At 40.6% G+C, this 27,855-nt stretch overlaps 2 protein-coding genes across 2 annotated transcripts in view; one reads left to right on the forward strand and one right to left on the reverse strand.

Annotated features, from left to right (window-relative positions):
• The window catches only part of slc45a4a (solute carrier family 45 member 4a), a 31,524-nt gene extending 14,752 nt beyond the window's left edge, over positions 1 to 16,772 (forward strand). Inside the window, exons 2-14 of the mRNA XM_005740593.2 lie at positions 7,941 to 8,129; positions 9,357 to 9,536; positions 9,639 to 9,829; positions 9,916 to 10,096; positions 10,492 to 10,953; positions 11,207 to 11,478; positions 11,572 to 11,733; positions 12,023 to 12,122; positions 12,230 to 12,310; positions 12,407 to 12,537; positions 12,701 to 12,769; positions 12,855 to 13,009; positions 13,795 to 16,772. Of these exons, the coding sequence (XP_005740650.1) occupies positions 7,941 to 8,129; positions 9,357 to 9,536; positions 9,639 to 9,829; positions 9,916 to 10,096; positions 10,492 to 10,953; positions 11,207 to 11,478; positions 11,572 to 11,733; positions 12,023 to 12,122; positions 12,230 to 12,310; positions 12,407 to 12,537; positions 12,701 to 12,769; positions 12,855 to 13,009; positions 13,795 to 13,975 (2,354 nt within the window). The 3' untranslated portion in view covers positions 13,976 to 16,772. The remainder of the gene's footprint in view (positions 1 to 7,940; positions 8,130 to 9,356; positions 9,537 to 9,638; positions 9,830 to 9,915; positions 10,097 to 10,491; positions 10,954 to 11,206; positions 11,479 to 11,571; positions 11,734 to 12,022; positions 12,123 to 12,229; positions 12,311 to 12,406; positions 12,538 to 12,700; positions 12,770 to 12,854; positions 13,010 to 13,794) is intronic.
• A 4,873-nt stretch (positions 16,773 to 21,645) lies between these two features.
• On the reverse strand, positions 21,646 to 27,820 carry LOC102193111 (G-protein coupled receptor 20-like). The gene is made up of 5 exons (XM_005740594.1): positions 27,800 to 27,820; positions 24,089 to 24,302; positions 23,622 to 23,878; positions 23,077 to 23,209; positions 21,646 to 22,765 (listed from the first exon to the last, which is right to left on the reverse strand). Exons 2-5 carry the CDS (start codon positions 24,272 to 24,274, stop codon positions 22,115 to 22,117), a joined length of 1,227 nt encoding a protein of 408 aa, XP_005740651.1. The 5' UTR covers positions 24,275 to 24,302; positions 27,800 to 27,820; the 3' UTR covers positions 21,646 to 22,114.
• Between the last annotated feature and the right edge of the window lie 35 nt (positions 27,821 to 27,855).

Genomic DNA, 27,855 nt, shown 5'->3' on the forward strand with positions numbered 1-27,855 from the left:
ATTTTGCAGAAATGCCCTTTAAAACTGACATAAAAGCCTAGTTTGCACAATACGTGCATCATCTTCAAATGATTTGTTTGTTATTTGTTGTGAAGAAATAAACCCCTTTAGTTTGAGCGGACAGAATAGTCACAGCTAGAGTGGATAAATTAGCCGACAGAGTGTGCGAAGCAAAACATTTCTTCTGAAGTTTTTCTCTGTAACCTGCTGCTGAGTCCACAGTTTTCACTCTACAGGCGTCATTTTATCAGCAAATTTAGGGAAAATTCATCGTATTCCAACTGTGTCCTTTTCAAAAGTGGCACACTTGCATTCTTTGATCTGGAGGCATTTGGGTCAGAGCAGTGGTGTTTGATTGCCCAACAGAGATCAATTAGAACTGATTAAGAACTTTTCGAGGAAAAGCAGAAACGAACTCTCGCTGTCTCACTTATGTGACCACATTTTTAAGCAAGGAGCAAAAAAGAAGTGCAGATGTGTAGAGCAACTTTTTTGGCTGCTTATGTTTTTGGTTTTTCTTTAAATAAGGTGAATATGAGTTACACTTTGGAGGATTAGACTACTATTAGACAGTTAGATGACTTAGACCAGCAGGAGCAACCATCCGTGTCTAGCCTCTCCTCCATGTGCAAGCATTTCAATCTAGAAGAAATTTAAGAAGTGATATTATCAGATAAACTTTACTGTTTAATGTCCGGGGGCCAGAATGGGCCCACTGCACACATTTACTTCTTACAGTTTACTTTTGAGTTTAAGCCCAAAGAAGCATTAATTTATCATGTAGAAAAACTGCAATGTATTGTTGAAATTTCACTTCTTATTATACATTAAAATATCTCTGGGATTAAATGCGTAGTTAAACTTCTTTACACTAACAGAAAGAGGAGTTTTTGCTGGTCCGGCCCACTGGAGTCAAAGTGGGGCGGACGTGCCCCACGTTGTAAAATTATTTTGACATGCCTGATCTAATAGAAAATGACTGAAAATGGACGCGATTTATTCGGACACTTAATTATCAGTCACATACAGACAACATGCAGCTGTCAGTGGTATGAACTGAGCATCACATGTTTAAATTATGATTATTCCAGCTGCCGGCTAATATGTCAAACTGCCTTTGATGTAAACTTCTTGTTACACTTTAGCATTAACTTGATTTAAGTTGGTCATTTTGTTTAGACAGCTCTGCAGATAATTAAAGAGAGGCGCCACTCACTGTTGTCGTATTTATATTTGCTAAATGAGTCTTGCTTTGAAACCCCGTTATAGCAACAGAAAGCATCTGATAGGTTTTACAACTTTTGGAGAAGTTTTCTGCTCAACATGTAGCTAAAGGGAACAAATTCAAATGAACTGTACAAGAGAAAACAAGGAGGGGACTGTTGTGAAAATGTGAGAGAAGCATGAAGGCTGTAAGTGATCTGAGGACTTTCTTTGCAGAACATAAAAGCACAGTGGGAGTAATTTATTCCAAGTAGTTTGAAAGTAGTTTGCTTAAATGAAGATCTCAGTGTGAACTTCAGGTCAACCTCAGATTCATTGTCCTTTTGATTGACACTAGAATACAGCATATCTTGATATAGTGTTTCAAAGCTGCTTTATTCACAATAAAAGTGGTTTGAAAACAATTGAAGCTACAAAGTTTTACTGTGTATTTTATAGTGCAGTGACGACAAGACACATGAAATCTGGGATGAATGGGAGATTTGTGTTTCCAACAGTCACACATTAAGCTCAGTTTTTAGTCCGTGCACACGTGTGTGTGCGCGCATATACACAAAAAATGCGCAGAGCTAAAAAAAAAAAACAACAACAAAAAACCCTCTTTGATGATAGATGGAGGAGATTGAACATTTTTCTTTCCCACAATCAATTGGCGTTGCTTAACAGCCATGTGACAGCCCGAATATGAACTTTTTCTGTCCCTCTATCTTCATTCTTCCGTCTTTCCTCCCTTTTCTCCTCCTCTCACCTTATCCTAACTCTGTTTTCAAATGCTTTGATCTTAATCCTTTCTCACACTCCCTCTTTCTCTCCGTTTCCTCCCTTCCTTGTCTGTTACTGCACTTGTTTCTTGTTCTCTCTTTTCTAAAATGCTTCCTGCTTCTTGATTCTCTCAGTATTGTTCCCTGTGTGAGTGTGCATTTGGCCTTACTGTACTCAAACTGTGTGGGAACTCAGCTGTGTGAGCTCCTTTTTATTAATATTATTATCATTATTTCCATAGGTGAGACTGTAAGTCTGTGGCTATGTGTGGGAACTGAGACATGTGTGTATTTCCTGCATGTTGACTGTGTTTCTGGTGTTTTGTGTGGGAACTGTTTACTAGAAACAGTTTTCCTGTTTTGATGTTGACAAACCTACCGACAGACCGATTCCTATCTGCTGCTTTGTCTCCCGCTTTATTGCCGTGCCACTGTTTGACTTTTTAACAGGTCTTGCGTTTGTGGCTTTTGCATGTTATGTGTTATTTTCATGGGTATTTGTGCGTTCTTGGGTGTGTTAGTGTATGTGTTTATGAGAGAGAGAAACAAAAGATTGAAAAGGGTATTAAAAAATTGAGAAAAAAACTTAAAGAAACAAATTGTTCCTCAGTCTGAACTCACCAAACAACAGGAAGCACTGTGTGAATGACACAGCCATATTAGGAGCCAGGAAGCAAAGGTGATGGAGTCTCCGTGGCGACAGAGTTCCCAAGACCTGGTCGCCACGGTGACAAGGGTCAAGCCTAGTTTACGGCCTGTTCATGAGAAAGAGAGAGGTGAACATTTGTACGGGACAACAGGATGATGAGCTGTAAAGTCAAAGTGAGGTCAAAGGCTCAATGTTCCTGCACTTAAAAGTGCTTATAGCTATAGCCTCTGGAAAAACATACAAATCCAAGGTGGCAGGCACAAGGACACACATTATATTCACGTGTACATGCCTCACAGACCAAGAGACTTGACCACAGTGCTCCTCAAGACTCAATGAGCTCTCTGTTTGGATGAGTGGGGCAGAAATGTACTTGTTGATAAATCTGTTTGTTGATACGCTGAAAATGAATAGCCTACCATTTAAAAAATGTGAAGATTTACAACTTTTCATCATCTCTCATGAGATAAGGCTGATTATCTCTAGAGTTTAGGTTGTTAGCCAGACAGAGCTGTAGTCCATAAAAGATGTATGTCACTGGTTTGTGGACACAGATTGAAGTTGCAGTTTCCACACCGTCGGAGACAACGTGACGGACTAGCTTATCGGGTAACGCTAGCAAGCCTAGGGTATATCACACAGACACAAATACCTGTTGATTAGTAAGGTATTTAAAGAATACTAGAATGTCATTCACTAAAGCATAAGCGCAGACTTCTTTGGCATCTGCAAACCAGATTATTTATCAGTTAAAAAGCATTTAAGAAGAGGCTTCTGCGAGGTCTTTGTTGGCTGTTTTTTTTCTATCCCTTTGATTACTCATATCCTTCATTAGTTGTAACAGTTAATAAGTCATTTTTTGAGGCTATAGCTATGGCTATGGCTATAGGTAATTATATTTGCATAGTCCAGCCTGTTGTTTTTCTTTGGCAGCATGCTGAGATAACCTGAGCAGCAGTATGTAATGCACTCTGCTTCAAGTGAGTCACATGAGCAGCTGTTACAGTAAAGAAATGTGTCACAGTGATATCAGTTTCGGTGTGATCGAAGCTAAACGGCCTTCATCCAGAGTCCATGACGACGCCTCCGCTGTGAGTGAGTGCCAATGTTGCTGATCAATGTGTTTAAGCGCTATAGCGGATGAAGTCTCGACACCTGGAGTTCACGTGATCTGCTAATGAAAAGTTTCCAAATGTAAATGTAGGCCGACTTGTTATTCTTGTTCAACCTTCAGTTGCCTCTGCCTCCTGCTTCTTCGCAGTGAAAAGCGATGGAAAAGATTTGCTCCGTGTGAATTGCAGTCTCTGTTTTGTCCTTTGCAGCAATCTAGCAAAAGCAAAAGGATGTGAGACTGTCTCACTTTTCTCACTGCTGCTTGTCCAGCTCTCAGTGTTCCTATGAGAAAACGCAGTTTAACCTTGAAGTTGCTGTTTCTGCTTCAGAGTTTGTTTCACGGATCTGCACGGCTATCGTCAGACCACAATTCCTGCCAAACAGAAACATGTGATTCATCAACAGCAGTGAAAACATAAAAATTACCATGATTGCAGCAGACAGTTTTTCACATGATGGCTCCATTCCCACAAATTTCCAAGGAATTTCTACACATCAACATCGGACATCAACACTGGTTATTTGAAAGAAATGAGTCAGATTAGATTTGTCGCCTGGACTTCTATGGACTGATGAGGATTGTGTGAAAGGATCTTGACCCTGCACCTGACATGGCGACCTCGGTGTTTACCGTCTGTTCGTGGACTTCTGGGGAGGTTTTAGATCAGCTCTTGCTAATTAGATATGGTGGCACTCAGTTATTGACGTCTATCTATTAAAAGAGGACTCCTTGAGAAAATCGAAAGTCCATTTAAAAATTAAGATAAGTCTTAATCTTCTCTCAATTAGATTTGATGCCATCAACTCACTTGCTCTCTCCAAGTTTCTTCCATCTGTTGGCCCACTGAGGAATTAACTATCATTCCCATCTTGCTTGTATTGATCAGCAGTTCTGCATTTCTGCTGTCTTTCTTCTTATTAAAGTGAATTATTGCAGAATTAACTAAAATAAATAAAAATGAAAAAACTTTGGCCACTTCTTCACACTGCACACAGGTAGGTATTTATTGCACTGTATTAAGCATTATAATTTTAATGAAGTAATGCATTAGTTCAGTTACGTATCTCCTGTGAGTGATTTCTTACATTCATTGCAGTGTAATCTTTACATGTACCCACACATACATATGCATATAAAGCATACACAAAATCTTTCTTTTTCTACTCTTTAATAAAGCGTACCTCAAAGCCAGACAGTAGAAAGAAAGAACGAAAATGTGAAACGGCAAACACAAGGTCCAACTGCAGTACTGGCTGTAGGCCATAGTGACTTAAAATAAAAGTGATAACTGTAATGTGACTACTAAATTTGGGACCAGGAGTTTTATTGCTGTGACCATTTAGTTACAGCAATGTGCTACTCTTGATTGTTTATATCCACAACGCTGCTGGTGGCTTCTGCCCAAATTGGCCTTTTAGATTGGTGTGGTTCAGTAAATAGTGGTCAACCCTCTCGTTTTGACATTAAAGAGGCGTGGTGCTTTTTGAATACTTTGAAAGTTAATTTCCCAGTTTTTAAGCAGGGTTCAGAGAATGGCCTCATACCTTTTCAGTGTTTCAGCGTCTCTCCTTGTCTCTGTGCGGCAGCCAAATGGCATTCATTTTTCAGTGAGCCACATCAAGCGATAGTTTGCCAGTGAGGCAACGATAAAGTTGTGATTTAATTATTTGCAATTCAGCTGACTTCACTTAGCTTAAAGGGCTGCCTGCCTCCACCTCCTCCGCTTCCCATCTCACTAATGCATTGATAACTAAATGGGCGTGATGACTCAAAGAAACTCGATTTTACTTTCTGTTTATCAGTGAAACAAATTAGGAAAATTAAATTATCTGACTGAATACACAGACTTAGAAGCAAATAAAAGTAATGCCAGTTTTCTGGTTTACAGCTATCCTTTTATCCTATCACTCCACTCAGATAACTTTATTTTTTTCCATCTGATCCCAGTCTAGTGTCACTGTTTAGCAAAACAGTGAGTCTGACTGGTTTCACTAAATGCCGTGGATTGAGAACACATTTCAAAAAGTCAAACGCAAGGCTTTCCGAGTATCTTGACAAATCCTACTTGATACCTGCCCTCAAGGAGGAAGTGCTGAATCTGCAGAGGCAGCATGTGGGGGGAAGTCAGATGGTTTGTAGAAGCAAAGACTAAGCAAACAGCTTGTCTTAGAATTGAGAAGTTGTTGCCTCTGGGTTTGACTCACAGCTTTGCTAAAGTCCCGATGATTTTCTTCTTGCTTGCAACAGTTTGTATAAGATACAGGTGTAAACAGCTGGCTTGGACACAGCCAACACTGGATCCCAATGGCTGACTGATGGCTGATCATCCTTAAATATCTTCCTGGGGCAGATTCAACAAAGTGCCTCTCCTGCTCCACTAGATCCCAAAGTGCTCAATTGCATTAGTAGTTAACCATCTATCATGTTCAAGAAAACCGTTCCAGGTGATTTCGTGTGCCATCTTGCTGGAAGCAGGTCACCTTTCCAATGTCTGAACACTTAAATGCACTGAGATGCTGACACATGACTGGCTAATTAGATATTTGTGTTAAGGAGCTAGAAGTGGTTCATTTCTGAACTGTGTCATGTCAGGTGGCTTTTAAATGGACCAGAAATCTGTTTTACTTTGCAGTAACCTTATCTCTGCTAATCTCATAATGTGTTTCAATGTATTTTAAATCTTTGATGATGATAATCAACAGTGAATTTATGGTAGGTTTATAAAATATTAAGTACATACTTCAGGTTAAGAGGGGTTAAGAGCTATTTTTGCTGGCGACAGGTGTGTTTGATGGGTTTACACAGTGTTGAGTGGTATTATTGAGAGATAGCAAAAGCATGTGTGCGTTTCCATTAGTTTGCTGCATCCTAAGTGTCTCTTTAGTTATTTCCACTGGCCCATCCTAATTTGGGGCCCCATCATTCATCGGATGTGTTTGAAATCCTCACCTGGTTTCCGACGCTGGAAAGTCGGCGCATAAAGATAATTAAATGTGCGCTCAGTAACAAGGTCACGGTCACATAACAGTCTGGGTTATGCTGAGCTCAATCCATTTAATTCAGGAAATGAATGTTGAATAGAAAAATAAAAGTTTTCCTGTCTTTCTTTGCTCCTATTTAGTCAGAAGTAATACTTTCCATTTACTGCTTTCAGGTTTATGAGTTTATTTAAGCAGTAGTTAATAAGAAATGCATAAGTGCTCTTGTGCTTTCGGAAGAAGCGACAAAAAGGAGATTTCCTTCCTTCGTTTGAGAGCTCATAATTGAATTGTTTAACACAGGCGAGTCACTGTCGGGGCAGTTTCTTTGTGTCGATTACTGACAAAAGCCTGACTAACCTGATCACTGAGCCTCCACACTCAATTTTCGCTCATTTTCTCTGCATTAAAAAGAGCACCGGAGTCTCTGTCGAATTCCTTGGTGCGATAATCCAGGGGGAACGTTAACACACAGAAGCTCAGCAGACCTGAGATAAATCCTGCCGTCGGGGCCGGTTGCTGTGGCTTTCTCCTCTTTATCTTCGTGTAGGCTTTAACAGAAGGTGTTGAAAAAGTCAGCCTCAGGTCAGCTCTTAGGTAGCAGCAGTAACAGCACAAACAACCAATTTATGTGGCAGTGCACTTCACCTGTGACTGCGACCTGCTGTCACATAGTGAGTCACTGAAAATCCTATTACCCGATTGCAATATTACATGTGTTAATTAATATAAGATAAGCAGGATATTATTATGTTAATCATGATGACAGTGAGCAGCATTAACCAGCAGGCTGGCTGATTGCTGCTTTTGTTGAAAGAATCGTTTCTGCTGTTGGATGAATGAAATTATATTTCTAAATAATTGTAAGCCAAGGATGTCTGTATGCAATGATGCTGAACAGTCTTTTTATGGGTATCTAATCATATAAATAAAGTTATGTTTAATATTAGTGTCACAGTTTATGCCACCTGTGGCTAATTTAAATTTTGCAATTGCCTAATTTCTATATTAAAAGAATAAAATATTTATTTAATATTTAATTTAAAATATTTAATATTTATACTAATCAGAAATTCTCTCAACCTGAACAGTTTGAATGCAGCTTGCGCCCCCTGGTGGAAGCACAGTCACATCTGTGTTGCGCACCTGCTGTTAGCTCTCACTGTCTCTATCTCTGCTCACACCTCATCTGTCTCTGTGTCTGTGCTGTGCAGGTCTTCCAGAGCAGTACTACAGTCTGACGTGGTTCCTCAGTCCAGTTCTTGGACTCTTGTTCACTCCTCTGATCGGCTCGGCCAGTGACCGCTGCACTCTGCGATGGGGCAGGAGGAGACCGTTCATCCTGGCTCTCTGTATAGGAACACTGATTGGAGTGGCTCTGTTTCTGAATGGATCACTGATAGGTACCTTTTGGGGGGTTTTTTTCTTAATGAGACATTTTCTGTGTGCATTAGCTGAGAAGAGAACAACAGAGCAGTTATAGCAAACCTCACTATAGGGGTCAAGAGTTCAGGATTTTCCTTTAGCCATAATATAATAGTGTGACCCATAATCAAATGTGTGCCTAATGCAGAACAATAGTGTACGGGGCCTGTACACATCTCTAAATATAACCAAATGAAATGTCAAAGGAGTTATAAATAAGAGCAAGAGGTGTGTGAACAGTTTTCTGTCAGCAAATTCTATTCAGTTTTACTCACATCTATTCTGTTCTGCCTCTATTCTTCTGCAGTGGCACCCGGGTCAATTAAGGGCAACAGGGAGGTGTGTGTGTGTGTTTTTGCTGGGAGGGTTAACGTGGGAAACAAACAGTGACCTGTCTGAGAGAAATGAGTGAATAAATAAGAGAACGTGTGCGTTTCCATGTAAGTATAGGCGAATGTGTGTGAATGAGCCAGGACGACATGGGAAAGCTGTAGTAACCTGTGAATGAATGTGTGTGTGTGTGTGTGTAGCTGTAAGTGAGTGTGTGTGCTGACATGGGAACACAAGAGCAGGCATTTCACAGGGAAATGCTTCCTGTTTGCTTCCCCCTTTCTACCAATCACAGTTCACTTCCTGTCTGGGTGCCTTGCTAGTGCGTACCGTGGCTCCATTGTCCCCCCACCCCCTATACACACGCATACACACAAATACACAAAACACCCGCATGTACACAAGCGCACATACTGACACGCCGCTGTTCTTTCTACGAATGTTTCTATTTCCCTGACGTTAATGGATTTGAGTTTGTCATGCTTAGTCACACTGCCTCGACAACACACAATACACTCAAAGTACACACCCCACTGCACACTGTGTTGTTCACATACATTTATAAAGCTTCAGGCCCTCGGGGTGCTGGGGGGGGGTGCAGACCGGGTCACAAATGTCATGTGGTACACAAGGTCACACACGACATGCAACGCAGTATGGGAAATGTGCAGTGACCTGTTTGTGTCTATAGCTGCTATTGTCATTCAGTAATGTGCTGTTAGCTCTTACCATGCTTGGTTACATCAGCATAAATTAATTTATTTTTTTCGTTGTGCTACACATTTCTTCTTGATAATTATTGGCCTTTTTATTTTTGTATTTCTAAACCTAAAGTAAGATAAGCACTGAAAATCATCTCTGTGTTTCTCTGACAGGTCTGTCACTCGGTGATGAGCAGGGGAGACAACCAATAGGGATTGTTCTTACTGTGCTGGGTGTGGTGGTGCTGGACTTTTGTGCGGATGCCACAGAGGGACCAATCAGAGCATACCTGTTAGACGTGGCAGACACAGAGGAGCAAGACATGGCACTGAATATCCACGCCGCCTCTGCAGGTACAGCTGATGATAAACACAGCGATAAAATATTTTCCGCCATTACTGCGAAAGAGCAGAATTCACCTCTCGCGTGTTTGTTGTGTGTGTTCTTGCCCGCAGGTCTAGGCGGCGCAGTCGGCTACGCGCTTGGAGGTTTGGACTGGACGCACACGTTCCTCGGAGCAGTCTTCAAGTCGCAGGAGCAGATCCTCTTCTTCTTTGCAGCCATCCTCTTCTCTGTCTCCGTGGTGCTGCATCTCTTAAGTATCGAGGAGCAACAGTACTCGCCACAACACGACAGGCTCGAGCAGGTACTGAACCGTGAAGTTCAGTTTTAGTAGAAATAGACTTTTTCAGTGACTTCACAGAAAACATCCTTTCACTGCTCTCTCGACAGGAAAGTCTGGATCCTGCCCACCTTCAAACATCGGCCAATGGCAGGGCTGGACTTCTCGGCGCCAAATTAGAAATGATCGGTGAGGATGATACGGTAGAGAGCTACGACCTCTATGACCCATACGAAGATGACCAGTCAGAGCATGGAGACATGGACTTCCTAGAGGCGGAGCTTGTGAGAAGTAAGTTCAGAAACTTCTGGGTTTTTTTTTTTTGAAATTAGCAAAATCTATTTTAAATGGTTTTCAATTCAAATGATCAAAAAAAGATGGTCACTGTGCCAAGGGAATCCAAATAAACCCGAAGTTAGCAACATATGTATACTTTTTTGGTGTTTGGTTTTTATGTTTCCTAGGCAAAAAGAGAGCAAAAGGAAGTTCAGGATCCGTGTGACCATATGTCACAAAGACTTTTATTTCCACTTATAAGAATGCTTAATTGCTCTTTCTCTCTTTTTTTTCAGTCATGACAGGGCAGCTGTAACTTCATCCCTTTTTCACTGCCCTGTTTCTTTCGCTTTTCTCTAAATTTCTGACACCTAAACTGATCGCATCACCTCCCTCGCTTCTTTCTCCAGGTAAAAGCGATAGCGTCCTCGCCATGGCAGACGCAACCCTCGATCACCTCGACCACGATGCGATGTTCTTGTGCCACATAGAGCCTTCCATCTTCGCCGATCACCTCTCGCCCTATCACGGCTCACCCTCCACGACCGCTTCCTTCTTCAACCCCAATCGCAGCACCCCACCCCCCCGATTCGCCAGCATCAGACGCAGCAGCAGCACGGGAAGTCAAGACTTCCTCCGCCCCCAAAACAGCAGTAATCAAATGAATGTTACCACCCCCAGGATTTCCCGCCTCTCAGCTTTCCTGCAAGAAATGGAAAACGACGACGGGCAGGAGGCGCTGCTGAACAACCAACTCAACGAGCAGCGGACGCTGAACGGGCGGCTGTTAGCCAGCGTTACTAATACTGACAGACTTGGCACTAACAGGCTGAGCTCCAAAGGACAGGCACACCGTGCTGGAATGGTCAAAGGTCAGCATCTTTACGTTATTATAGCCATGTTGTTGATATATGTTAACCCAGTCATATTTAGTTATACTGGGAAAGTCAAATTTGGTCATGTGAAATTGTTCTGATATAAACAACTTTAGTTTAGAAAAATAGCACAATAATGCTAAATCAGTTTCTTTCAATTTTAGCATGAAAGACCTGGATAATTTCCCTACAGTGTTATTATAGTAGTTATTAAAAGATGAACCCATTAACAAACTCTCTCTTCATCCAGCTGCCAGTACTGGAGCTCCTATGAGACAGTCACGCCACCGCCACACCTTCTACCGCCAGCCGTCCTGCACTTTTTCTTACTACGGCCGCGTGGGTAATCATCGTTACCGCTACCGCCGAGCCAATGCAGCTTTTCTCATCAAGCCGTCCCGCAGCATGAATGACCTGTACGAAGTGGAGGCCAGGCACAGGAGGAGGAACAGGCAGAGGAACAGACACCGCAGCGGGAACACCAACTCCTCCAGCGGGGACACGGAGAGTGAAGAGGGCGAGGTGTGTGGATGGAGGGGTGTGATGCTTAACGAGTCTGTATTGTTTGTCCTCGCTGGTAACCGTAATGTGTGATGTTTTATCTTCTCCCCTCAGGTTGAGACCACCGTGCGCCTGCTGTGGCTCTCCATGCTAAAGATGCCCCAGGAGCTGCTGCGGCTTTGTGCCTGTCACCTGCTCACCTGGTTCTCCATCATTGCAGAGGCGGTCTTCTTCACCGACTTCATGGGACAAGTCATCTACCACGGAGATCCTAAAGTATGAGAAACAGTCAAAAATGCACAGATATACATACATTCACTTCACCTCACTTTACTTTACCAACATATATCGTGTTTTTTTTTAAAAATTATTTACCCTAAAAACAATCATAAAAACATCAATCTTGTTTCAGTTTTTCTTTTCTTTTTTTAAATGCTTTGCACAGGCTTCTTTTCATTTCTCTGATTTTTGTCATTTATTTTGCTGCAGGAGGATAAAAAAGAGCAAAACAGTCTCCATCTTACGTAAAAAGTGATGTAACTAAGCCCAGTTTTCTGTCTCACAGGCTCCTTCTAACTCGACCTTATTGGATAACTATCACAAAGGAGTTCAGATGGGATGCTGGGGCCTGGGTATATATGCCATGACTGCAGCTACATGTTCAGGTAGCCATGCGCAAGAGCACATGCTCACATCATTCAGTTTTCCTGGTTAGAAAGTGGATTTTCTTTTAATCATTTGAGTAAACAACCCACAAATCTCTCTTTTCTAGCTATTCTTCAAAAATATCTCGACAACTTTGACTTGAGCATTAAGGTTATCTACATCCTGGGTACACTTGGATTCTCCATAGGTATGAACTGCATTAATAGACCACAGTAGAGTAGAAAAGCACACTGGATAGTCAGTAGTGCCCTAATCTCCCTCTTTTTTGTGTTTTCCTTCATAGGAACTGCAGTCATGGCAATTTTCCCTAATGTGTACGTGGCCATGGTGATGATCAGCAGCATGGGCATCATCTCCATGAGTATCTCCTACTGTCCTTATGCTCTACTGGGACAATATCACGAAATGAAAGCGGTACAGATATATTCAATTAAAAAGGCTGAATGATCTAATATAGATATGAATCTACAAAGATATGAATTAATGCATAGTTAAAGAATAGCTAGTAATCTACTTTTTTTGTTAGAAGATAATTATCATGTCTTTTGGGACTAATAACTTTCTTTGCATTTTTCAGTATATCCAGCACAGTCCTGGCAACTCTCGCAGAGGCTTTGGCATCGACTGTGCCATCCTGTCCTGTCAGGTGAGCGTCGAATAAAGTTATTTAGTTCTGCCACTTACATTCATGTCATATATTGTATCGAGAAAACTGTTTTGTGATTCTTCAGGTGTACATCAGCCAGATATTGGTGGCCTCAGCTCTGGGTTCTGTAGTGGAAGCTGTTGGCAGCGTTCGTGTCATTCCCATGGTGGCCTCTGGGGGCTCCCTCCTTGGATTCTTTACTGCCTGCTTCCTGGTTATTTATCCAACTCCAAACAACGGGTGAGAAAACTACACGTTCTTAGCCATAAAGCAATACACACACAAACTAAGAAATAGGCCTCTACTGAGGTTTTGCAGTCAGATGATCACTAACGTGACATTAACTTGTTTGCCATTTTGGAAGTGGGACAATGTAGGTTAAACCACGTAAGGAACCAGTCACCTAGACTTAGGGACCTGTCCTCAACCATCTGGCTATCAAAGGTTGCTAGGAAAAAACTGCTCAGGGTTGATGACAGTTGCTGTGAAACATAGTCCCAGTCACACAGGCCTACTCCAACTAGACTCCAACTACTCCATGAAAATGTGACGACTGCAGTGCTAATGCACAACTTTTACTTTGAAAGTGAACCTTTTCAAGTTTACTACCATATGGTGAGTTGTTAGTGAGTATTTGCAGATGGATTGCTGTGCTCCATGGAAAATACTATTAACTGTTGCAGCCTGCCAACAGTTAAAGCCATTACAAGGAAGTTTTCGATGTAGCACCTACTTTGGGACCAGTTTCAACTAGCAGCAGCCAGCAACCTACAGCAACCACTTGCTCATCAGTTGAGGAAAACACATTTCTTCCTAGCAACCTCACATCTAGTGTGGCAGCAAATTCTCAGGCAATTTGTGCATGACATCATACAAGAAACTTCTATAGATAAAGGCCTAAATATGGTACTCATACCTGCGCTTTAAGTTAGCTTAACGTTGAGACTGTTTCATTTGACCTACTTAATCTGTAGCTGTTTTTAAGCCCATTGTGAAGTCCTAACAAATTTTATTTCAATTGTCAGGGACGGGGAATCAGCCAAAGCTTCAGAGAAACGGACTTTGCCATCGCTGGAAAATCCCAATAGCGGCGAAGGGGCTGTTACCGTAGTGATTGAGAAACCCAGCTTCCTGAAACTCAACAAGGAGGGGAAGGCCACCAGCACTACTGCTTCCTGTCAGGTGGAAAATGAGTCTGCTCTGTGATTGGCTGACTGCGCCGACAGACACTTTGCTGCAGAAACAACTTGATTTGTTATTGCTGATGGAAAAGACTCGAAGGTGTGCCTTGATGTCCACTCTTGGCGTTTGTTCTGGCTTTAACAGGGTTTTTATTTTTTATTTTTAATGTCACACTGAAGAAAACATCACAGTCTACCGTGGGACCAGCGTCACATTAGACCAACTTACCCAACAAAAGTCATTCTGGTCCCAGTGCCACTTCAGCTGTTGACGAAGTTCCTTCCACTTATCCCTTACGGACTTTTGATCAATCCGTCAGGGTCGTCCAGGATTGAGTAATTAATTGGCCGTCGTTTTAAGGAGAGGTTGTCTCCTGTCTCTCAGGGCCTCTAGGAGGTGCTACTGAGCAGCCACCTGGACAGGAAACTTCAGGGGACTCACATACATACTCACACACTCACATTTCCTCATCTAAGTTCAACACAATCGAATGAACACCCTAATAATGAACTCTATTGATGAACATTAGTCCTTGAAGCTGCAATCATTACAAAATGCTGAAAATCGTTCTTCCGCACTGTGGAGTCAGGTTGATTGAGTTTTTGCTTCGTGATGTGGACGCTGATTTACGAGAATGTGTGTGTCTGCTGACTTAAAACACCAAAACAACCCCAACAACACAGTCGGCTTTGCGGGACATTGCAGCGACACTAGCTTTAAGACTCTAAAGACTTTTGGAAGTGGCATTTTTTGAAATCGCAAGCCCGAAGCCTGGTTCCTGGGGAATTGGTTGACCATAAAATTGATGCTGTTGCCCTCTTTCATATGGCAGGACTGACAAAATCTTTAATTCAGCCTTCAACGCGGGGGAAAGAGGACAATAATCCAGAGGATCTGCTCAGAAATATTGAGCATGAGAATAAAGTCGCATGTATATCGAACGATAAAACGACAGTCAAAACATACGCATGTTTACCGGGTGAAATTCGACAAGCGTGAAAGTAAGAGCCTAGATGCAGTGTGTGCAGTATATGGGGCATTACAATCAAATATTGTTTTCAAGATTTAGTGAGGAACCACAGTGATGTTTCTGTTTGTTTTGACTAATCAAACTAACCTATGCTGCATGTTAGACTAGCTGAGGAGCGACAAACCAAACACCAGAGAGGAAGAGAAAAAGGAAACCGAGTTGTTCTCCTTTTCTTTACTTTTTCGCTTATTTTTTTGTTTGTTTGTTTTAAAAAAGATACTGTCAGCATAAAGTTTGCCACTCACTGCACATTGTTGGAAAAGAAATGTCACAAGGTTCAGCTAGAACAGCGTTACCTTTTGGATTTGGGGTTCTAATATTTTTTTATGGATGCTAAATTTTATGGAAATGTTTAAAAAAAGGCAAACAAATCTCCATTGTGTTGACAGGAGTCATTTATGACAACAGTTTAAGGCTTGTTGCGTAAGCTTCAAGAGAAGGTCATAGCCCTGTTGTGGGTCTTTCCACATCACCAAAAGAAGAACAGAGTAGATTCTATATTTTTCAAAGCAGACCCGGACCCGGTTTTAAGCTCTGTAACTTTCACAGAACAAAAGATAGCACCAAGAATTTAGAGTTTCACTAATTTTGATTGAAGTGTTGTGACATTTATTTTACAATACAGTCAAAAGGCTTTGGGAAAAATGGTTAAATCTGCTACGGTAGCCACAGCAAAGGAAGCAAAACTGCCGAGTTTAGCAATCCTTAAAGCCGGGATAGATACGAAGACCTTGATGACTGAGTGTGCGATGACGTTAAACGATCTTAATCTTCTGAATGTTTCTTTAGCTGATTATGCTGGACATGTAAAAAGTCATTTTAAAGTGTTGTGTTGTTTGTGCCCCGATAAATCAGGCCTTTAGTTGCAATAAGGACCCTTGTTGATCAGAGTACTGTGCAGAGCTTGTGCAGGCTGAGCAGGGTTGTTGGTGGTGGTGCATATTTTTGGGTCAGTTTTCCTTTCATTTCAATCAGCTGAAGCAAGCAGCTTGAAGGGAAACAAAATGTAAATTGCAGTGGGGGTGGTGACTAAATGGAAAGAACTGTTTGTATGTATGAACGTATGTAAAGCATTTAGTGGAAAAGGTGTTTTTATTTTGGGGTTTTTTTTCAACTTGAGCGACTTTAGAAGAGAATTCAGAGGATGGTTTTTTTGGAGGGGGGGATGTGTTTGTGATTTTTCACTCATGTGCAAAGTTTAACATTTCCTTCCATACTTTCAGGTACATTGAATCAGAGAGTAAGATAAAACGTTGCTAAGATTGGATGTTTTAAAAAACGGCCCCCTGCAGCCATTAGCGCAATAAAATATTCTGAATAAACATAAAAAAATAATTTAAAAAATCAACTTTGGGGTTATGGAGCTTTGCATGCGACGACAACGATATGCATGTTCAGAACACCAAAGTATGACTGTACAAATCACTCGAGCTCTTTTCTTTAATCGTAATAGGTCAGGGATGTATTTTCTAATGCACGGCTGGATGTTTGTGTCTTTTTGTTTTCGTTTGAACTTAAACGTGTTAAAAAAAAAGAATTAATCGCAACATGTACTCTTTAAGCTGAAGCATTGTGCTTGGTCTGGGTCAGTACACTCCTAACAGGTGAGCGAGTTTTAAACATCCACTTTATCACTTTTCAAGCTGGAAAGTGAAGAAATGTGTTACAGGATGAGACGTCCTTCATTACAAGTGTAGGTTAGAGACTCCTGGCCGTGAATACTTGAAGTGCAACTAGAGTGTTTCTGTTCCAATGCAGTGAGGAAGTAGTTGATTTTATGGGGAAGGGGGGGGGGGGGGTTGTTGTTCCAATGATGTCCCAAGCCTTTTATCACAGACTCTGGAATGTTCCGGCGACTCGGTTCAGCTCAGCCGCTTCGCTTGGCCTGCTGGGAGATTGAGTTCTTAACCTCTGATTCCATCTGGTGACTTAAAATGTTAATGTTTTTTTTGTTTGTTTGTTTGTTTTAAAGTCAACGAATGTGAGTTTGGTTTTTGGTTTTGATGTTTGACGATCCAGGGTGGGAGTCCTGACATTGCACAGAACTTGCACATAAGTAAAAAAAATTAATAAATAAACAAGTAGAACTTTATTGCAAAAGGAGGAAAAAAAAACAAGTAACTGTGGATATTTATTTTTTGAGCTTTCTTGTCTATAAAGGACATTTAGTTTGCAAATGAGTAAATTAAAGCTATTCTATTTGCTGTTACAGGTGAACTGGACTTTGTGTGTGTGCGTGTGTGTGAGAGAGAGAGAGAGCATAGGTCCTCTCACAGCTGGCAAAGCAAAAAGACAGCAGTGTGTTAAAACTGTCATCTCAGTGTTCACTTTTTGGTCCTGGTTCTCTGTTCTGCAATCACCTGGTTTACACTTAGCTCTGGAATCGATGGTGATGATGCCTGAAGTCTTTTTTTGTCTCTGTTCTGTTGTTTTAATTCAACTAGAAACTTTTTTTTGTGTGTGTTGTGTTTTATTTGAATCCTAGGCAGAGCCACACACGTCAAATTTTGGCCTTTGTACATTTTCAGTGTTTGCTCTCCACCGTCCGCATCGCTGAATGAATGTGGAGACGCGGTGATGCTGTTTCATATTTCCGGGCAGCAGCGTGACGGCCATGCAGTCAGTCCAGCCTCTGTGCATGCGTGTTTGTGTGTTTGTGGCTCTGCCTTTAGTAAACTGTGTGTTAATGACGGAGGAGAGCGATGCCTATATACTTTGATTTTCATAGAGATTAAATCAAGATGAATACTTAAAGAATGGGAAAGTAAATATACGCAGTGTACTATATATAATATGCCTTGTTATTTGGAAAAAAAAGATGTAAATATACATATTTCTCTTTTAGTTTCTTCTTTTTTGCTGCTATAAAAAAGATGATTATTTTTGTTAGTAGTGTTGTTTTCTATATAAAGTCTGTATATATATCTCTATGTTATGTAAATATGCTTGAGCCTTCATATGTAGGACTCTGGATGAACACTGTATGGAACGCACCTTAAACTCTGTTCAGAAGCAAACAACCAATGACGTTTTTCATCATTTGGCATTTTCACTAAGAATTCAAAATGTGACAAGAATCAATAATAAAGAAGGGTCTCACCATACAGGCAAAAAAAAGAGAAAAAAAATCTGCTCTGGATGAAAATAAAAGTTCATTTGATCAAAAAAGATTTCTGCAACTGGGAGTGTCTCACTTCATAAAGACATAAATATACAGTGATAGCCACAAAATACATGTTTTTATATGCAATAATAATCAGAGAAACAAATTCATTTTAAAAATAGAACGTTTTAATACTTAGAGGAAAATTCTTTGCAGTGCATTTAACATGAGTTGAGAAAGATGCTCAGAAAGGTCTTGATCTTGAGTGTAGCTGTTAGTTTACTCTTATTAGTATTACATTGCAAAAATTTTTACCACACATGTAAATAATGAAATATTAAGGGATAACAGTGTCTAAAAAACATGTTAATAAAATGCACTAATGTCCTTCTGTATATTGTTACCTCACTTATTATCTTTAGCAGACTGGTTTTATCAGGCTTGATGCACATTTTCTTGCAAGTATACGAGCATCTTATTCCTTGGAAAGTAAGATTTCTGTAAAATATTAATTACATGTTAATTAGAGAATTTTCATTCTTTATTATAAAGATTTGGCAAGCATTTCCAAATCGTACTTTTTTTTGTAAAGGAGGTATTTAGAGTATTTTTATCTGAAGAAATGATAAAACTCAATTGCACTTCAACAGAAACAGAAATCTGCACAACAACTAAGGGTGTAATTCCCCTGTAATCAAATGTAATTAATTAATTAATTTTTAAAAATTACAACTTTAAAAAATGTACTTGTATTTACATACAAATACAAATTTGAGTTGTGGATAAGTCATTTCGAATTGCGCCTAAATTCTGGGTAGTTTACAGGAAAGGAGACACAAAGTACTTGAATCACTCACAGAATAATTTGTGTCTACTTAAAAGTTAGGCGCAAATCAAAATTACTGATACACTGTGTAAGATTACTTAGAAACCACTTAAATTTAATTACAGTAATTAATTGTTGCAAATAAAAATTCAAAAATAGAATGTGTTAAAATTCCCCTTAACTACATAGAAATTACACCCTTAGTTGTGAGCTGTAATATAAAGTGTTATTTAGTTTTTATACTAAAAAAATAAATAAATTGTGATCCATTGAAGCTAACGACCAGGTTTACTCCAAAGAAGCAAATATAAAAATAATTCTGTCTTTGTGACCTCGCTCGTGTTTTTGTTTGCTTGTGTTTTGTTGGAATGCATGTGACTGTTGGTGATGCAACCTGCTGGTCTGCAGTTTCAAGACATTTTTTCATGTGCCAAAAAAAATCTTTACTCAGCATCTTCAAAGCAGCTAATTTGGTTTCCCATGATGCATTGCGGTTAGACCGCTGAGAAGGAAGAGGAAAACTGGGAAAAACATTTTGTTGTGCAGAATCAGATTTCTAGCGCACACAAACGCACACGCACATGCACATGCACACACTCGGTCAAAGCTTTGGCTGTTTCCATGAAGAGAAGCCAGAGAAGGAACCTGAAACTGGTGTGTGTGTTTAACCCAGACTCATCATGTGGCAGCAGGGCCAGCTGATGGTAAGTATTTATATGTGTGTGTGTGTGCGCGCATTGGTATAAAGTTGCAAGCTAAGGTCATCGCAGTTACGTAACGTGAACTGTGATGACCTGCTGCTTCTCTGGAAGGATGATGGAGGGAAATGCCGCTCAATTGAATGTCTCACATTCCTGCTATGGCTGACAACTCATAGCTCGACTCTAATATCGTCAATGAAAACTAAACAAAGAGTTTTATGCACTTAATACACAAATCCACTGAAATCTTGTGTAGGAGAGTAGTCATAAATCGTTTTTTAATTTATAAATTAAATTCATAATTCACAATTTTTTTCACCCTGCTTTAGAACACACAGATATTTCAGTGGATAACAGCAGCAGCTATGAAATAACATAATCTGTTATTGGGTAATGTTATTTTTCATGAACAGCTCCACTGTTAATCAGTGCCAGTGTGATTGTTCTGGATGACATTCTTCCACCGCAGGGAGATGCTGTCCTCTGGTGGAGTACACCTAGTACCAGGTTGGACCCCATTTCTGCCTTAATCCTTTGTAGCACAGATCCATCAAGTGCTGCAAACATTCCAGAGATTTTGGTGCATATTGACACGACAGCATCAAAGTTACTGCAGATTTGTTTGGCTGCAATCCATGATGTGAATCTCCTGTTCCACCGCATCCCTTTACCAGTGCTTTACCTGATTGAGACCTGATGAATGTGGAGGCCATCTGAGCACAGCAATCAGGTGATGGAGACACTGTGGTCATAAAGCAATAGAGATGATCATCAACAATACTCAGGTAGGCTCAAGTGTTTAACCAGGAGTTAAAAGAATGTACCTAATAAAGTTGCTGGTGACTATTTCTTTTGTTAACAACAGCTACAGCCAAAGAAACAGCACTTTAATTGCAAAAAGCACCACCATCTCTGCATTTTCTTTATATAAATCATTTATTATACTAAACAAGATAAACAAGTCAGTAAAAATAGCACACACTGACTCAAAAACAAGCAATGCTGAGACAAACAAACAAGGAGAAGAAGAAGAAAAGGAATTTATGATAAAGTGACTTTATGTTAGTACATAGTTTGATTGATGCATCCATTTCTTAAACATTTAACTTGCATCTACCAAGTCCTGAATTATGAGGAAGATGTGTGATCACAGCCTCTAAAGTGTAGCCTAAATTTAAATCCAGCAAATAACCTGATGTACTAGAAACAAAGCAGTGCTTTTGTTTTTCATCATTTCCTGTCTTTGTGATGCTGACATAAGTCCATTTAATCATTTTTTAAATTATTAACAAGTCATTAAAAGAACATCACACTGTGTACCCCTAAATGTTTATACACACACATTTATCCTATTTATGTTTCTCGAGACTTCAACCCTCTGAAAGTCTCTTTTCTTTGCTCATAACTCTTTCTGTAATTCTTCATTTTAATGTTGCAAATGTCATTTTTGAAGGCTTTCAACATTCAGTGTGACTCAATACAGACATCTTGATGAATCAGAGTCAAATGCATCCTAAAAAAATCAAAGCAGTCAAATAAATGGTCTACAAAAGTACACAAAAGGTGTCACGGTCCGGGGCAGCGGCTGTGTGGAGAGTGGAAGGAGGACCCAAAACGCAGCACTTATTCAGGTGTGAGGGTGATTTATTGTTAATAACAAACACAAAGTGGAGATGGCAAACAGAACTAAGGACAAAACTAAACTGGGATAAACTACACAGAGGATTGGCAAACCTGAACATGAAGAGAGAACAGCAGGGAGAGCACGCAGAGGATTACACCAGGTAGGAACACAGAGGATGAACACAGACGACGCGACGAGGAGCAGAGGCAAACACACACTATAAATACACAGAGAGACACTGGGAAATCACACACAGGTGGGAGACACAGCTGGACCTGTGGGGGAACACTGACACCAGGGACCAATAGAGGGAGCACAAACCCAAAACCCAGTATCTAAAATCCCAAACACAAACCATCCCAAAACAGCCATGAATAATAATGAAAGTAATAACAATAAGTACATAAACACAAAGTCACCGAGTCATGGTCGCAGGACCATGACAAAAGGAGTATTTCCATTCTAAAGCGTATGACTTAGTCACGGTAGTTTACCTACTATACAACTGTTACTATACAACTTTTTGTTTTTATTTCTAATGGAAAAATTTTCGTTTAAAAAAAGAGCAAGAAAGGGAATAAAGGGACAGGTAAAGCCTTGTTTAACTCACATGTGCAGGAATTTACAAAGAGTGTTAAAGAAGTATCCAGACAGAACGATGACTAAATAAAAAGCTTGTTTGTGAATAAAATGGGTTTTTTTTCCTCCTTAATCAATCTGAATTTTTACATCACAAACTTTGATGAGGTGCCTCTGGAACACAAGCCAAACATCAACTCCCCACATACATAATTTTTTTTCTGTGTGTAATCCAGCAGCTTTTGAAACTTGAAGCAATGTAAGTTCATTGGTTTCACAGCAAAACAAAGTCGACATGTGTCACTGTCTCCAGCTGTCTCTCTGAACTGTGCCATCACTGGTTTCTGAAACATGGCCGCCTGTCCAATCAGAGTGGTGTGCGCTGGTTGTAGAGAGGGGTGCGCTTGTGAGCGTTAGTGTGGCTATGCTCTGAGCTATCGCCAGTGCCGTACCCGAGCATTTATTCAGCGAATTCCTCTCCCCTTCGATGCCACTTGTAAACCCCACCTCCCCGTCCTCCTCTCTGCCTCCCCTTCTCCTGGTCCTCCACATTCTCTTGAAGCTGTCCGTCACAAAGCAGTAAACCACTGGATCCAGGCAGCTGTTCAGGCTGCTCAAGGTCACGGTGATGTGATAGGCAAGCACATCCCTCGCCCCTTGCCCGGGAGCCTCCCCCGCCACTCTGAACTGGAAGTAAACCAGCACCTGGCGGACGTGGAAGGGTGTGAAACACACAGTGAAGACCACCAGGACGGTGGCCAAAAGCCTGATGGCACGAGTCCTCCTCACCCTGCTCTGGTGGGGCATCCCGCTGTGGCTGGAGGAGAGAAAACAGGTGACGCGCAGAGTGAAGACCACCACAGCGAGCAGGGGGAGGAGAAACTCCAGGATGGTGAGATAGAAAAGGGCAGGGAGGACCATGCAGGAGGAACTGAACTCCAAAGCTGTGGTCTAGAGAGAGAAGGAGAAAGAATTCTATCATGATTTAGCCTTTTAGCATTTTTAGCTTGTCTCAGCTTGACAGCCTTGTCAGCTCTTCTTTAGATCCTGACTGTTCTGTAAACCAAGACTCCTCCTACTTTTCTTGCAACCTCATGAAAATCATTATTTGATTAATTGACGGTCATCACTGATAAGTTTTAATACTCGGGATAATTTAAAAATTTAAAATTGCCCCCCACTACCACTACTAGGTTTATTTTGTGGATTTATACACTGAGAGCTCATCTTGTGTGCGCTGTGTTTTTAGTGTGTCTCTTCACCTGAAAAGAGTAGGTGACCACGACTGCAATGAACCACACGGTGGCACTGACACACCTTGCCGCTCCTATGGTCCTCCATCGATGAAGGGTACTGGATGCGTGGACGACAGCGAGGTACCGATCGATACAGATGCTGAATAGAAAGCCATCAGTGAATATTGATAGAGGGGACATATTATTCCAATTTATTTTTTGATAAATTTGAATACTAGGCTTCTTTAAGGCTTCACTCCTTAAAACCCTGACTTTCTTCTGATTGGCTGCCCCTTGCCTGGCTTCCACAAACAAAAGCTTCTATCATCTCAGTCCAAGCCTGAGAGGACGGTATAAGGAAATCCATGCCAAAATGATATCACCTTGACACAAGAACTTCTGGAAATCAAGAAATTAGACCAGCCAGAAGCCAAACTCTTGGTCCACAGGGTTATCTGTGTGTGTTACCACATTGAATATGAGCATCCAACTAAAAGAATGCACATAACTAAAAATAATGAAAAGCATAACAGCTCCTCGTTATGTGACAAATGAGGTTATGACTCACCCACCTGGTCAGAAACAGGATACTACAGTACATATTGACAAAGTAGCTGAAGGTGTGGACGTATGAGCAGGCCACACAGCTCCCTCCACTGTGGTACAGAGCGATGCGAGCTGGCAGCGACAGAGCCACCAGCAGGTCAGCCACCGCCAGGTTTATGGTGTAAACCACGGAGGCTGAAGAGTGTGCAGAGGCACCGCAGAAAACGTAGAGAGCCAGGCTGTTGAGGACCACCCCAACCACCAGCATCAGACAGTTAAACACCTGCAGCAGGGAGGGATGGATCCTTAGTTTATTGGTCATGCAGATCAAATAGATTAAATTTCTTGGTAAATTTAATCTATTCAATTTATTTAGGCGGGGTCCTTGCTTTTATCTGCTTACCCTAAACAAGTGTAAAAACAACTTAAGGAACTGCACAGAAATAGCAAATGCTGGAGTGTAACATAAGATTTATTCAGCATTTGATCTTACCATCAGAAAAACCCAGACGGTGTAGAAATCTTGATACAGCTGCATGTCCAGGTGGGCTAACCTGTGCAGGTTTGTGGTCCCCCATTCCTGGTCCCAGGTGTTGCAGTTAGTTTGGTGTGAGTTGAAAAGTGACAGGAGAGGCTCAGCAGTGGAGCTGGAGCTGATGTTGGCGAGAAGGCTCTCCATTGGTTGGAAAAAATGAATGACAGGTAGGCTGGTGAGAATCAGGAAGTGAAGATGTAAAAAAGAAAAGAAAAAAAGATTTACAATGTTTTACTTAAATCAATAAATACAAATAAAAGCAAATTACAATGTCTATATTATGTTATGTCAACTTTAGGGGAATAATTCCTTTACTATAGTAGTAATCTCAACTGGAAGTCCAGTCTAACATCTGCTTTCACACTTTCAAGGTATTATTTCCATGACAACAATGCAAAATCCTTTAGAAAGCTAGTTATTGGAACTGGGATTGTGTTACCACACTGTTCATGTATGAATAAAACAACTGCTTGTTGTTATTTTCAGGTTAAAACCCCACAATAATAATGAAGCAAGTGGACTAAATAAAGAGAAATACAGTCACCTGGACATTTCATTAGGCACACCTGTTCAGCCGCTCATTAACATTAATATATCTAATCAGCTAATCATGTGGCAGCAACTCTCTGCATTTGAACAGCCTGTTCAGGTCAAGCTGAGCATCAGAATAGGGAAGAAAAGTGATTTGAGTGACTGGACGTGGTATGACTGTTGGTGCCAGATGAAGTAGTCTGAGTATTCCAGAAACTGCTGATCTACTGGGATTTTCCCATGCAACCATTTCAGAGTGATCCGAAAGACGAGAAAATATCCAGTGAGTGGCAGTTCTAAATAAGAAAATGTCTTGCTGATGTCAGAGGCCAGGGGAAACTGACCAGACTACTTTGGGCTGATAGGAAGACAGTATCTCAAAAATACTCAAAAAGAACAAGTCAAGAGCTTTTTTTGGATGCATAACATGCTGAAGCTTGAAACAGATTGACCACAGCAACAGAAGTCCATACTGATTGCTACTCCTGTCACCAAAATTGTACAATGCTGTCTGGTCTGATTAGTCTCAGTTTCTGCTGGTAAGGTCAGGTTTGGTGTAAACAACATGAAAGCATGGATCCATCCTTTCTGCCTTGTACCAAAGGTGGTAGTGGTGATGATGTAATGGCGTTGAACGAATTTTCCTGGCACACTTTTGGCCCCTTAGTACTGAAAGATGATAGTTTATTGTTGCTGACCATGTCCATTTATGACCACAGAGTACACATTGTCTGATGGCTACTTCTAGCAGGATAACAAACCAGGCAACAAAGGTCAAAACATTTCAAACTGGTTTCTTGAACATGACAGTGAGTTCACTGTACTCAGGTGTCTTCCACTATCACCGGATCTCAATCCAATAGAGCGCCTTTGAGATGTGGTGGAACAGGATGTTCACAATGATGTGCAGCTGACAAATCTGCAGCAACCGTGTGATGCTATCACGTCAATGTGGACCAAAATCTGCGAATAATGTTTTTAGTACCTTGCTAAATCCATGCCACAAAGAATTAAAGCAGTTACTATTTCTTGATGCGCACCTCAAAAAATACTGTAGCACTTAAGGCATTTTTAATTATTTATTACTTTGTTAACGTAGTGAGGAAAATAAATCTTTCAGATTCTTGTCTTTTCTAAATGGTAAAAGCTTTTTAGGATTATGTCCAGACTCATTGTATCTACTTTTTTTTAACCTTTTCCCCCCCCTCAGATTGTTCAGTAATATCAGGACTTCTTCATTACAGCCTCCAGGCAGTAATTTAAAGACGGATGCCTTAACCTTTTATCTTGGACTCAGCCTTGGATACTGTATTGTAAATAGTTCCAAACAGCTTTGTTCTCCAAACTCACACACACACAAAGACACCCACACTAAAAACTAAAGGAGATAGCTGCGACTTCTAGGGATGAAAACATGGCCAACATCTGCAGAACTGAATCCAGGCAGAGAGACTTTGGAAATCCCGATCCTATAAACAATGTGCTCTTGTATCGTAGAGGCAACTGCATCCATCTTCATCTCCTCCCTAAAAGGATGTAACACTCTCAACAAAGTTAAGTACACGACCGTGTGTGTTACTTCAAAGATGGAGCACAGCATTAAGATGAACCCTGCCAGCGCGCACGGCTATTTAACACACCGCTGACATGTGTTGTGTTGAACATGATGTAGACTGTTGTCTTAACACAATAAACGTGATCAGTGCGACACGTCCTGTTTAAAAAAACGGCTGGACTGTGTTCACTTTCAAGGGGCTTAAAGAAGTAAAAAGACTGGCAAAAAATAGTGTTGATATTTCAAAGCCAGACGGGAACAGATAAAACAGTGTGATAAATAAGGCGTTACGACATTAGTGAATTTGTTATGTTCTGCTTAAGAACAACTGGCCAAACAAGCTATTCATTAGTTGGCCAAAACTGTTTCACCCTTAACTTGAATGTACTAACTTTTCCCAGAGCTTTGAAACTTATCACACTCATTTTCTATGGAAATAAACTTGTTGTCGTACAATCTCTGTAGTTGTTCTGAGTTCATCCAGAGCCCTTACAGGAACTTTAGCCAAGTTGGCTCAAAAGTTAGTTTCAGCTTGTTTCATCTGATGAATCACGGGGGATAAAATGATTTATTTTTCGCTCAGCAAATCTGTGGAGCTCCCCTGGCAGAGCTTGCACATCACATACAAGCAACTCAAGTCCTTTAAGAAGCAGCCTGGATTTGAGTCTGCCCATCATTCATCTTCTCCATCACACTTTCTTTTCTACTCTGAACTGTTCCTGTTAATGCGTTTCTAAAAGCCCCAAATTAAATCTCACAAAAAGTGTTTATTTAGTCTTGACTGTTCGACATCAGAAAAAACATACATAAAAAATATCATCCTTTACTTTAATGAAAGTAATTTTATAAAAGTCTTAAATAATGTCATATTTTACTCAGCAGATCCTCTCATTTTGGCCAAAAGTGTCTTTCCTTATAAAAACCAGAGACAGATGAGCTCCCACTGGATAACATGTGCCGCTGAGAGAGGTCTTTCCACTCTTCATCATCATAAGACAGTTAGATAAAACATGACTGTCAGCCTGGATTTTAAAAAAGAAAAAAAAACCCTCTCCAAACAGCTATCTTCTTTGAAACTTCATAGTTATGGTAAAATATGTGACAAAATTATTATATAAAAGATAAACCAGTGAATGACTCTGAAGCCTGCAAATGTTTTTTAACATTGTGTTAATCATTGCTGCCCAGCACCTGCAGACTTTACAGATGCAGATGTGCATTTGCTTCTTAGATTCACTTTTAAATGAAATGATTAGAACATACTAATCATATCTAAATCTATAGGGGCTGCCTTTGAGCTAAACCCTCACAAGTTAAATTCAGGCATTTTAAACTTTACATTATGCACTCTTAAAAGAATGAAAGCTCCTTTTTGTGTACAATTTCCAATGGAAAAAAAAACAGTAATATGCATGTACCAGAGGGAAAGTACTGTACTGTGATCTCCAGGAGGACAAATGTACACAAGGAACCTTAAAACTGCTGCTCAGAAAATGAGGCAAAGTAATGCAGACTATTGTCCTTCTGATCGTTAGGTACAAAAACCATAACCAGAAAAAAACAAATAAACGGATTAAACGTACCTGAAGAAGAGAAAAAGTGGTGAAAACAAATCCTCATGCAGTAGACTTGTGCAAAA

This window comes from Pundamilia nyererei, unplaced genomic scaffold (assembly GCF_000239375.1).
Source record: "Pundamilia nyererei isolate P.nyererei 1_Seehausen unplaced genomic scaffold, PunNye1.0 scaffold00102, whole genome shotgun sequence".
In the NCBI taxonomy this organism is placed as follows: domain Eukaryota; kingdom Metazoa; phylum Chordata; class Actinopteri; order Cichliformes; family Cichlidae; genus Pundamilia; species Pundamilia nyererei.

What these genes read in the sequence shown, in the direction of transcription:
- LOC102193111 (XM_005740594.1), bottom strand. Translation starts at nt 24,274, where the DNA reads ATGGAGAGCCTTCTCGCCAACATCAGCTCCAGCTCCACTGCTGAGCCT. An exon ending in CCGTCTGGGTTTTTCTGATG is followed by an intron (nt 23,879 to 24,088) that starts GTAAGATCAAAT and finishes TCCCTGCTGCAG; the next exon opens with GTGTTTAACTGTCTGATGCT. An exon ending in AGTATCCTGTTTCTGACCAG is followed by an intron (nt 23,210 to 23,621) that starts GTGGGTGAGTCA and finishes CTTTCTATTCAG; the next exon opens with CATCTGTATCGATCGGTACC.